The 12,726-nt window shown below is 41.3% G+C and overlaps 1 protein-coding gene across 5 annotated transcripts in view; it reads left to right on the top strand.

The window, feature by feature from the left end:
• Positions 1–12,726, top strand: part of RGS12 (regulator of G protein signaling 12) — a 319,733-nt gene that overhangs the window by 253,602 nt on the left and 53,405 nt on the right. For 2 of the 5 annotated variants that reach the window (XM_073610867.1, XM_073610872.1), the window contains 4 exons: positions 2,134–2,313; positions 6,921–7,080; positions 8,806–8,918; positions 11,000–11,188. In XM_073610867.1, the coding sequence (XP_073466968.1) occupies positions 2,134–2,313; positions 6,921–7,080; positions 8,806–8,918; positions 11,000–11,188 (642 nt within the window). The remainder of the gene's footprint in view (positions 1–2,133; positions 2,314–6,920; positions 7,081–8,805; positions 8,919–10,999; positions 11,189–12,726) is intronic. The other 3 variants (XM_073610871.1, XM_073610869.1, XM_073610868.1) reach the window with 3 other exon arrangements.

The following is a 12,726-nucleotide window of genomic DNA, read 5'->3' as shown; positions in this document are numbered from 1 at the left end:
TTTTTTTTTTTTTTTTTTTTCATAATTGTCGCTCTTTTTTTGTTTATAGCGAAAAAAATAAAAACCGCAGAGGCGATCAAATGCCACCAAAAGAAAGCTCTATTTGTGGTGGAAAAAAAGTCAATTTTGTTTGGGTACAGCGTCACAGTTAAAGCGACGCAGTGCCGAATCACAAAACGCTCTGGTCTTTGGGCAGCCAAATGGTCCGGGCTGAAGTGGTTAAGGAGCACAATTTAACAATACTTGAAGAAAAAGGAGATGCATGGTTGAGCTGCCAGAAGGAAGCCTTTACTGCGCCAATGCCACAAAAGAGCCCAATGAGGCATGTCAAGGTGTTGTTGGGCATATTGTAACCAGGCTTTTTTTGTGGAACTTGTGCAGTAATGGCTTCTTTCTGGCAACTTTACCATGCAGCTCTCTTTTGTTCAAGTATCATTGTATTGTGCTCCTTAAAAACAACCACACCGTCTTTTTCCCAGAGCAGCCTGTATTTCCCCTGAGGTTACCTGTGGGTTTTTCTTTGTATCCCGAACAATTTCTGTGGCAGTTGTGGCTGAAATCTTTCTTGATCTACCTGACCTTGGCTTGGTATCAAGAGATCCCCAAAATTTCCACTTCTTAAATGATTAAATGGTACTGACTGGCATATTCAAGGCTTTGGATATCTTTTTATATCCTTTTTCATATTTGTAAAGTTTCATTACCTTCTTACGCATGTCTTTTGACTGTTCTTTTCTGCTCCCCATGGCTTCATATCTAGCCTGCTTAGTGCATCCATGTGAGAGCAAACAAACTCATTGACTATTTATACACACACTAATTGCGATTTAAAAAGCCACACGTGTGAGAAATTGGCCTTTAATAGCTATTTCAACCTGTGTGTGTCACCTTCTGTGTCTGTTCCAAGGCCAAACATTCCAGGGTATGTAAACTTTTGATCAGGGCCATTTGGGTGATTTCTGTTATCCATTATGATTTTAAAAGGAGCCAAAAAATGTGATAATTAATGACGTCATATGATCACTATCCTTGAATAAAAGACAGTTTTTTGGCATGATCAGTCATATTTTCAATATAAATGCCAAAATTCCACAATTTCTGCCAGGCTATGCAAACTTTTGAGCACAACTGTATATATACATACATTTTCAAGGGTAGCCACGGCCCTCTATGCTTGAAGTAAATGCCCAGGTGCTCACCCACAGAGAAATCCATATCGATCCAAAACTGCTTCAGAGGCACTCATGGGTCTTGCAGAGGAGGAAAATCAAAAACATTGCTGTTTTTTTATCATTCTCCTCTGCAAGACCTGCAAGTGCCTCTAAACCAGTGTGTGTGTGTGTGTGTGTGTGTGTATATATATATATATATATATATATATATATATATATATATATATATATATATATATATTTTATATAATATATTATTTTTTATTTTATTTGTTTTTTACGTTGTTGCTGTCATAACACTGTAAAATTGTTAGCAAATCACTTTAAGTAGTTGCCAGCAGATGGACTCTTTGCTACTAGCAGCATGTAGTAGCAATTTAATTATGCATGATTGCAAGATCTTGGTTCCAGTTGTAATGCTGTGCAGAATAGTACTACTTCATATTCCCATCGCACACATTCCTGGATGAGCTCACAAGTATGGGTGCTACAGCAACAACCAGCTGGATACTGGTTCAAGTCACAATAAAGATATTTGCCAGCACACCATGGAACGACGTAGATAGCGTCCAAACGTGTAATTTATTGCATGATCGCAACACTAGGAGAATGCAATGTTTCGGAGTCACACAGGACCCCTTTGTCAGGCATGTGATGACCTGCCTGACGTAGGGGTCCTGTGTGACTAACTCCGAAACGTTGCACTCTCCTTGTGTTGCGATCATGTAATAAATTACACGTTTGGACGCTATCTACGTCGTTCCTTGGTGTGCTGGCAAATATCTTCGCTGTGCAGAATAGGTCACACAATTGCATTACTGTCTCAAGACATGAGACAGACTAAAACCACTATATAATGACGATGGCACTTGCAGTTTGTGCATTTTATAAGGATCACGTGATCACTTTGAAGGCTTTACTGTTCATTTTTGTCAAAAATGTATGTTCTTCTATTTCTCAGATATTTAACCTGATGAAGTTTGATAGCTACACTCGATTCCTGAAGTCTCACTTGTACCAGGAATGCATGCTGGCTGAAGTGGAGGGGCGATCCCTGCCAGATCCCCAGGAGATACCCAGCAGCCCAACCTCCAAACATAGCGTGAGCTCAGACCGTTCTAACTTCTCTACTCCTAGAAAGGTACCAAATCTAAATCCCCCTCAGTCTCTGCCAAGTGGTTTGATGTTGAAAGTCACTTGCAGTCATTGGATGCTCCTCAAACACTCATCGGCTTGTAAATTTTAGTAAATTCCTCACAGTAATTGTGGTATGGGGGGGGGGTCTATTAAAACAGGGTTCCTGCTGAAAAAAAATTATGCTACAGCAGTTGCTTTTCCAGGCTGAACAAATGTCAAAAGGAAAAGCCGCACAACTCCAATCACATGCTCTAGCAGCTTCTGTGTTGCTTTTATGCAAATGGCCCGATCAGCCAACAAATGTGGAGTGGGAACCAGATGCAGAGTGTTTTCAGGATCTGCAAGCAAGCTGAGGGAGATTTCCTTTTACAATAGCAAAAAATGCCGGCAACTCGATTGCTGCTTCTTAAATCTTTATTGAGCACTAACAGCAGTGCGACATCTAAAACGCTAACATGTTTCGGCCGGAGCCTTCCTCATAGAATACAGATTTACAATAAAATCAAGTTTTATAGAAAAGATATCCATTTCTCCAGAAAAGGGGGCGGTACAATCCAATTTACAATCAATTAACAAAATCATGTGAGGCTGGCAGAACTAGAGAAAAAGCGGAGGGAAAAATGGAAACGGACTGAAAACTCTAGGGGAAAAAATGAACCCATTGTGGAATCAAATTGTATTATTTTATAAACAAATTCACATCCATTCTATTGTTCATTCCACTAGGAAATCGATTATTCAATCTGTGTATCCACCACACCTCCAGCTGAAGTAGGGTATGGTGTGTATCCCCCCCCTAACAGATCTTCTCACCTGTTCCAGACCACAAAAAGAAAGACTCCAGATTATCACCATGGACTGTTCTAAAGTGTTTAGACACATTTAAGCTATTAAGAGTGTCATTGTAGTGTTCTGATTCTAATATGTAGATTGCGAATAGTGCATCCCACATACTGTACTCCACAAGTACTGCAATCAATTAGGTAGACAATCCTCTTTGAATTACAATTTATAAAACTTTTATGGAATATGTTCTACCTGTTGAAAAAGAAATAACAGACTTGCTTTTTCTGTGTCTTTTACACTGTTTACAGGTGTTATAACCACAGGGATAGGAACCCACTGTCCCTAACCATGAAATGGAACGAATTAAAGAGGGGGAAAGCATAGTACCTTAAGTAGGAGCTTTCTTACTAGAAAAACTGCATCCTTGTCTTTAAAATATCATGCAAAGTTTTGTCCGCATATAAGACAGGGAGGCAGTGTTTAACATAGACAATCTGGTTGTATTGTTGTAAGTGGTCACAAAGTGAACACCACCCCACCCCACGGGACCGTGTCCTCTTACTGATGGAAGAGGAATTCCCAATCAGATCACCATGATCTCTATTTTCTGCCAACCTTCTGCCTCTATCTATCAAAATGTCTGCTAAATCCCTGTTCTCTCAACCTACTGGAAACAATGTTATATTCTTTAGCAAAATCCTTTATGAGAGGAACAATTTCTTCTTGCGCTAATGAACTCACCTGTTGGCAATGCCCGCACCGTATGCTCTGGGTGACAGCTCGATGCCAGCAGAAGTGAGTTACCTGCACATTGTTTCCTGTAGGTTTTGGTAGAGACCATTCCACTATCCACACATCCCACCAAAGTCAAATCCAGATAATCAATAGTGACCGGATCTGAAGTGTGGGTGAACTCCAAATTCAGATGATTGGTATTGAGATGAGCCAAAATGAGCCCAATACATGGGCTGGCCCCTTCCATACGAATATCAAATCATCTAGAAAGCAACAATACCAATCAATGACTTCTCCATATGGGTTACGTTGGGAGAAGAGGAAAATCTCCTCCCACCAACCCATGTACAAATTTGCAAGAGAAGGGGAAAATTTTGAACCCATCGATGCGCCACGGCACTGTAAATAATATTTGAAGTCAAACATGAAATAGTTGTATTTTCGCAGGAATTCTATGGCCATGCACAGAAATTCACAAAACTCCAGCTTATAACAAGTAAAATGATATAGAACAGCTTGGTGTGCCAAGTGGTGTGGTATGCAGGAGTACAGTGTTTTAACATCCACTCTGATCCAACAACTATTGGCTGACCATTTTATCTCATGTGTATGTGCCAGTAAATGTCCTGTATCCCTAAGATAACCGGGTAAGCGTTTGACCAAGGGTTGTAAATGTTCCTCAACCCATTCACTGAGTCTTTCTAATGGGGATCCAATGTCCGTTACTATTGGGTGTCCCTGAACAGGGGATTGCTGCTTGTGTACCTTTTGGAAGGTGGTGGAATATTGGGGTCACAGGTTTATCTGTGAATAGGAAATCGATAATCCTCTGTTCTAAAACTCCCATTTCTTTACCTTCATCCAAAAGTTGCAACATGCCCCATTAAAAACTATCAGTAGGATCGGAATCCAGTGGCCTATAGGTGCTAGTATCATTTAATTGTCTAAGTGCTTCCAACTTATAGTCTTCTGTAGTAAAGAGGAGTTCCACCCTATTTTACAAGTTGTTCTTAAAGGAATGACTACCCCTCCACCTCTCGTTTTTGGATAAATATTTTTGTTTTTTATTTTTACTTACCTTATGTGAAGTACTGAGTGTACTTCCTACCTTGGCTGCGGCCCACGGTGTCATTTCCTCCTTCATCCCGCTGCCTTCTGGGACCTGTGTGTCCCAAAAGATGACGGGCCATTCAGAAAGCACCGCGCGACTCGCGCATGTGCAGTAGGAAACCGGCGGTGATGCCTGCAGGCTCCACTGCCGATTTCCCTTATTTACAATGGCAGCGCCTGCACCTGAGCCAATGGATAAATCGACCTGGGGGGGGGGGGGCGTCATCGCGGGCTCCCTGGACAGGTAAGTGTCCTTATTAAAAGTCAGCAGCTGCCATATTTGTAGCTGCTGACTTTAAAAAAAAAAATGTTTGCATCTGGAACACCGCTTGAAGAACTACAACTGCTCCACCTTTATCCGCTGGACGGATTATTATATCAGTTTCAACCTTTTTTTGTTGCAGTGCCTCATGTTCCCCTTTACTTAAGTTATATTTAACACAATGTGTTTGGGACTCTGTCAGCTCTTTAAGTTTGCTGTGCTCCACCTCTACTACCTGCTGGGATGAGTCTACCACTTCACTCCTAGCCTGAATGGGATAGTCTTGTCTCCACTGGAGACAGATATTTCTATTTCTAATCCCATGGGACCCCACATCAGATTCAGATAGTAAACTTTCTAAAGTAGAAACCATAATACGATGACTAAATGAGAAAGAGGAAGACATATCATCAATTGGAGCCACACTTTCCTAGTGGAATGAACAGTAGAATGGATGTGAATTTGTTTTTAAAATAATACAATTTGATTCCACAATAGGTAAACTTTTTCCCCCTAGAGTTTTCAGTCCGTTTCCATTTTTCCCTCCCCTTTTTCTCTGGTTCTGCCAACCTCACATGATTTTAATTGTTGATTGATTTTAAATTGGATTGCACCGCCCCCTTTTCTGGAGGAATGGATATCTTTTCTATATAAACTTGATTTTATTGTAAATCTGTATGCTATGAGGAAGGCTCCGGCCGAAACATGTTGGCTTTTTAGATGTCGCACTGCTGTTAGTGCTCAATAAAGATTTAAGAAGCAGCGATCGAGTTGCCGACATTTTTTGCTATTTTGATGTTTATGGGACGCAATAAGCCTGAGCACTGTTGTTATTCAGCTCATCATTCTACAATCATGGGGTAGACCTTGGGTGAGTTTTTGTCTACATTGCCAGATTTCCTTTGCATGTTGGTAGTACAAAATACTATTGAATTCACCCATTGCTTGAGGCCACACATTAAACAGCACAGAAAGGGGAGGCTTCTCAGATCTTGCCCATGGGATTTAATATGCGTGTAGGAATGTGTTGTTGGAGTATTAACAAAAACAATCTCTGTGCGCTAGCACAAAATCACAAGGTATATGAATAAATCAATAATCTATGTCTATCAATAATTTAAATAAGTTGCAGCAAACCACTCGATGTATTCCCACAGCAAAAATATATACATTGATAAACAGTGTTGCTCCACTCAATTATAACTTCTATAGCACTTTAAAGAATTTACTATTCAATATCAAGGGAAAAAAAATAAATATTAAACAACAAGACGTCCCACTCCCCATGCATTCCAGTGTAATAAAGGAAAAAAAGTGCTCTGTGATCAAATATCCATCCGCCGCATGAAGATCTTTTACTTCTGTGCTTCACCACCAATAGAAATACCCGCTCACCTGAAATATTGGACCCATATAAATGAATATACAGGTTTCAGGAGCGCTTTCACTGGGCACAGGTTATTCCATCCACCCACTGGACCCCCCAGATTAATGGGATGGACCAGACTGTTTAATAGTGGTAGGTACCTTTTTTAAATGCATGGCATCAGACTCCCTCCCCCACTTATTTCTTTTGTAGAGTAGAGCAACACTTCTTATCACTTTATATGTCGGAGTATTACTGTCTTGTCAGAGATAAAGAAAATAAAAATATAAAGTCTTGTAGATCTTACCATTTTATTTATATATAGGTTCTGACTGATTTTCTGTGTATACAGCAGTCCAGTAAAAAGACGAAGTCAGGGCGATCTCTGAATGAGGAATCGGGAGGAGAGGACGATAATGAGAAAAGGAAAAGGGGAACCTTCTTTTCCTGGTCTAGGAGTAAAAGTATTGGGAAATCGCAAAAGAAGAAAGAAAATGGGGATGTTTCCAATGGTGAGTATCGGTGTGCTAACACACGTCATTGACAACCAGTAATACATTCGCATGTAACACAAAAGATTCCAGTCTCCCTGCTTGCAATGTAAACCACTTGTAGCTACCCCGAAATTGTTTATGGAATTTTGTTGTGGTAATATTGTACTGGGTCCCTAGTACTGAACTACTAGAGGTGTAGGGTGGCAGGTGTTTTGTATTCTTTGCAATTACTGAAAGAACAAATGCACAAGGAAGATTCTTGACACATCCGTAAAACATTTCCGCAAACATTGTGACGTGTTCAGCGCATCTCAACTGACACCGCTGCCCAACAAATCTATTACAATTACATTGTATGCAGTGTGAACTGTATCCATACAAGCTGGTGGCTTACAAAGAGTAACCCCTCAAGGCATTCTGCAACTGGGCACTAGAACCATTTTTTGAAGAACCTTCCCAAATGTGGAGGCAACCAAATAAAAAAATTTGAAAAAATTGTAAAAAAAAAAAAAAAAAAAAAGAGACCAAGAGAAAGTAGGGTACCAGTCTGCTGCTCTTCTAGTTGCCAGTTCAAGGTGTACTTACTGTCCCTTTTCAGCCTCCCAAATTCCAGTCTTGGCATGCTGTATTGTCTGATCTTGTGTGATACAAAGGCTGGCAGGTTGACTGGGGTCAGGGTGTGCAGAACAAGACAGTTGGCCTAGGGAAGGGGGGTAAGAAAGTTACCGGTTTGGCATTTATGGAGTTGTGGGCAATAACTTGATGAATAATGAATGTAGGAGAGAATAGTGTCTAAGTTGACCAAAGCAACCAACCAGAATTAATTTATCTTGACTTATAAGTAGGGTTTAGAAAAGGTATTGTTCTGAAAAACCTTTTGCTCAATGCCAGAGAAGCCTATCCATTCTGAATAGGCAATCTGAAGCAGCCTTTTTCAACCAGGGTGCCTTGTGGTTTCTTCAGGGATGCCTTGGCAAAATGCCTAAAAAATGCCCAAAAATGTATACAAGCCTGCCCAGGTTTTTGTTGTGCACCATTTTAACATTCCAGCCACTGGTGTCCTAACAACCAATGATGTCATCAGTGTTGAGGGTGTTGATCATCTGCACAGCATCCTTGTTTGACCCCTCTCTGTGTTGATCCCCTCTCCGTCAATACTGGGGTCACATTAGCTGAGTGTTGGAGAGCAGCTGAGGGAGAGGAGAAACATTGCAGTACTAGTCGGTACCAGTGTGCAAAAGTGTATTTGCTTTGGAAGAATAAATCACCTCTAATGTTGGGTGTCCTACATTTGTCAATGCTGCCGCATTATGTAAAACTATTAGAATTGTTTTTTACATTTTAGAATGGGGTGCCTTGAGGCTGTCTATAATTTTAAAGGGTGCCTTGACCGAAAAAAAGGTTGAAAAACCCACGTCTTAAGTATGGGGTTAAAAGCTTTTTTGCAAATCCAAGAGGTTGGTTGGATGGAGCATTGTGAGTAGGGATTTGTTATTGCCCAGATGCCACTGAAACAAGAGGCCGGCTTTAACTTCTGCTAGAGGCCCAAAACTTCCTTGAGAAAGTGTTTGAATTTTTCTAGCAAATAATACTTTTCGCTCTCTTTGTAAGTAGTACCATACTAGTCATAACTCAGTCACAGTGCAGCATTAGATATTTTTCCCAATGGAAATGCATTGCCATTAACCAGCACAGTTTCAGAGTTCACAACTGATGGTCTCCTCTTCATCATTTTCCTGGCAGACTCCACTTTTATCAACGGGGGTCCTGGCAGAAGGCGCGAGTCTCAAGGTTCTGTATCCTCTTCAGCAAGCCTTGAGATGATTAATTGTGGAAGTAATGGCAATGCTCTGGAGGTAAGGAGCAAGTTCTAACTGTAATTGTTTTATAAGGCAGCGACTCTTATCGGACTACTTGACAAGAACACTTTAAAAGCCTGGAGCTCACATTATGCATGCTTTAGCTAAATGATCGTATGGATTCTTGTGACCTTTTGTAATCTAATTTGCATGTAATGTGCTTGTCTCACCTTGAAAAAAGATTTATTGTAATCCTATTAGAGGAATCCATTACTGACATCACAGTCTAACAAAGTGCCTGAAGAAAGAAGCAGTGTCATCCTTAGTAGCCAATCGATTTCCGTACTTTTTTTTTTTTTTTTCATTGCAATGTTTGCCAATTTTAAATACTACAGTGGCAAAAAAAGTATGCGAGCCTATTGGAGCGAACAGTTTTTTTTTTTTTTTTTTTTTTTTTTTTTACAGCGATCACTTCAAGCAAGCGCTTTCGATAGCGCTGGTTTAGACCTGCACAATGTTCTAGAGGAATTTTTGACCGTTTCTCTTTACAAAACTGCTTCAGCTCAGACACATTTGTAGCATGTCTGGTCATTCCACGCCATCTCTATGGGGTTAAAGGTTAACTCTACTTTTGTGGTGAAAAAAATTAGCAAAAAAAAAAGTTTAATATAGTAAATACAATTGCAACACACATCATATTGTAACTGAATGTTATTAAAATTTAGCTTTCCTTTTCCATCGACCGCGCTAATTTTCTGTAAAATGCAATATGCCTACCTGGAGGTGTTCTGTACACATATGGTGTACAGAACACCTCCCAGATATGTCATTTCCCTCCTGTGTGATTTCTTACTGATTTTTCCAGAAGTCTGCATTAAGATACAATTCTCCTGTAACAAAATTGTCATTTTTGGTGAGAGAATCCCAAAGGTAAACCATGTCTAAAAGGATGCAGAGCCTGCCACTTTCCTCAGAGCTTGAATCAAAAAAGGGCTGGCGACTCGGATGCTCTTGAAGAAAAGTGCTTTATTGGGTTACATGGGTACACAGGTACAGGCTATGCTGACGCGTTTTGGCTAAGAAGCCTTCATCAAAGCACTTTCCTCAGAGCCCTTCAGGTGCAGCAGCTAACTGATCATTAAAGATGATTGTGTACAGAATTCCCCCCAGATATAATATTTCCTGCTTGTGTGATTGGCTTACTGATTTTCCCAGACGTCTGCACTAAGATGCAAGTCAGATTTTGAGCATCCCCTGCAACAAAAATGTCATTTTTGGTGAGATACGACCAAAGGTAAATCTTGTCTAAAGGGATGCAGACCCTGCCACTTATTAGAGCCCTGCAGGTGCAGCAGCTGATTAACCGTTATAAACCACTACTCGGCACATGGACCCAGACAAACGGCTCTTTGGGTCTTGAGAGTCATCTTGGCTGGGCGCCCACTTCTAGCAAAAGAAGCCACAGTACTAAACTGTGTCCATTAATAGACAGTTTGTCAACTGAACACTTTTGAGATTTCTTTGTATCCCTTTCCAGCCATATACAGATCAACTACTTTTTTTTTTTTTTTTTTTTTTTACACATTGAGAGCTCCTTTTTGCAAGGCATGGGGACCCCATCAGCTGATGCTTCTTATGAACAGTAATTGTCAAATATTTGAGTCTTTTTTATCAACCAAAGTAGCTTTAAACCACACCTCCAAACTAATTTCATTAATTGGATGCCAGGTGTGCAAACTACTGACTCCAATAAACTTTTGTTAAAGTAATTAGTCTATGGGGTCACTTAATTTTTCCTCCAGCACTGTTAATGTTTAATGGGTGTGTTCAGTAAAGGCACAAGAAATAAGAATTGTTTGTGCATTATCATTTTAATCACATTGAGCTTGTCTATTGTTCTGACCTAAATGAGGATCAGATCACATTTTATGGCAAATTACTGCAGGAAACCAGTTAATTCCAGTGGGGTTTCCATACTTTTTCTTGCCACTGTATTTCACAAAATAGACTTCTGCTCATCGTGAACTTTGCATGTTTGCACGCTGTATTGCAGCCCTCACAGGAAACATTAAATAAGTCCATGTTGTACTAGTTCTGCTGTCTGCTCTTTATCAGCTTTTTCTTTGTGTTCTCCAAAGTTTGAATCGTCCAGAGTGTCGTCTTCTGAGAAATCCCCTAAACACTGCTACATCGCTCTGCCAGATGGCTCCTCCTGTGCCATGGTTGTGAAGGCTGGTTTCTCCATTAAAGAAATCTTGAGTGGCCTGTGCGAGAAGCATGGCTTTAATATTGCTGCAGTGGATCTCTTTTTAGTCGGTGGAAACAAGGTAAGACCCTTCCTGCTAAGGTGGGCTCTACCCCCATGTTTTTTTCTTAAGTTGATTAGAGTGATAGTTTTTGATCCTTCAGTTGGTCTGTGGGAAAAGTGGCTGGATCTGCACCGATCGTGCATGGGCTACCCCCCACCCCCTGTTCTCTCCCTTCTCTCACAGGAGGCTTTGCAGCAGTGGGAGCCATTGGCTCCTGCTGCGGTCGACCAACTCCAGTGAGCAGAGATCTTGGGGCATGGCAGAGCCGCACTGTGTGTGTCAATAGATGGACACAGTGCTGCTCATTATCGAGACTGCACTTGGATAAGAGGAGGAGCCAAGACCACCAGGGGGGGACTCCAGAAGAGGAGGATCAGGGCTGCTCTGTGCAAAACAATTGCACAGAGCAGATAGGGTTCATTTTTTTTTTTTTTGCAAACATTAAATACTTAAGTGGATGCTGCATCAGTCCGATGCTACATCTGTCCACCGCTGGCTCTAACTGAGAACTGAGGGTTCATACACAGCTGATTGCTCGGTTCTCAGAGCTTCCTGAGCAGTTAGCTGGTGACTGTAAGTGAGCTTTGGCTGTACTTTACCTTTCATGGTTAGAAATAGGAAGATTAATGCAATTCCACTTGCTACCCCATCAAACTATACTGGTGCTTAGAAGCTGTTGTGGGAGCTGTCACAGCTCTTTAGCAATCCCTAGATAGCAGCTGTAAAAACTTTGTAAAAATTTACTTTACCTCCTTTTACTTTCATTCCTCTTTTCCCAATAGTTGGCAGAGCAGTAAAAAAAAAAAAACAATCGGATAAGGAGGTATTTTGTTGTATCCTGGCAGATTAAAAATACGGATTGGAAATGGATGTTTTATGGGTTAGATTATTGTTAATCTGTCGTTTAAAATAAAATGGAGGTTGCCACTACTGCATTCTCATTTTGAGAATGCTAGTTCCTGACTATCATGCTGATGCTTTGGCTTTAACCACTTCCCAACCAATGAGGTCATATGACGTTGTGGACTTTGAGTGGGGATATCTGAATGATGCAGCTGCAGGAAGGGAGGACCAACAACTCATGGGGCCCCCGGGCAATAGGAGAGAGAGGCGGGGCAGCTATAATCTTGGGATTTTTAAAAAAACACAGATTTTTACATAATGTCCCTGGTTTTATTGAGGCTGGCAACCCTGATTGGGCCCCTTAGGGCATGGGGCCCTCGGGCGGTGCCCGAGAGCCCAAATGGTCAGTCCGCCCCTGGCTGCAGGCATCTTTATCATCTTTTTCTGCAGGCGATTCCCTGCACCGTAAAAACAATCATAGCGGCTGTTTTTACAAGCGGCGGGAGGGGACATCTCCCATCACCCACTGGTGCTTCTACCGGCTCGCCCATGCGATCGGCGAGCCAGAGAATGGCGGCCGTTTACCATAGAGCTGACCGAGGACCAGATGGTCCCTGGTCAGCTCTATGACCTTCAGAAGCCGGGCACAACATTATGAGAACACGTCTGGCCTCAGTAGATGTAAACACTGCCGTTTCTTCGGCTGGGAAGCC

The sequence above is a fragment of the Aquarana catesbeiana genome, linkage group LG01 (genome assembly GCF_042186555.1).
Source record: "Aquarana catesbeiana isolate 2022-GZ linkage group LG01, ASM4218655v1, whole genome shotgun sequence".
NCBI classification, from domain to species: domain Eukaryota; kingdom Metazoa; phylum Chordata; class Amphibia; order Anura; family Ranidae; genus Aquarana; species Aquarana catesbeiana.
Note: the sequence above shows the minus strand (reverse complement) of the source record. Positions and strands in the feature narration are given on the sequence as shown.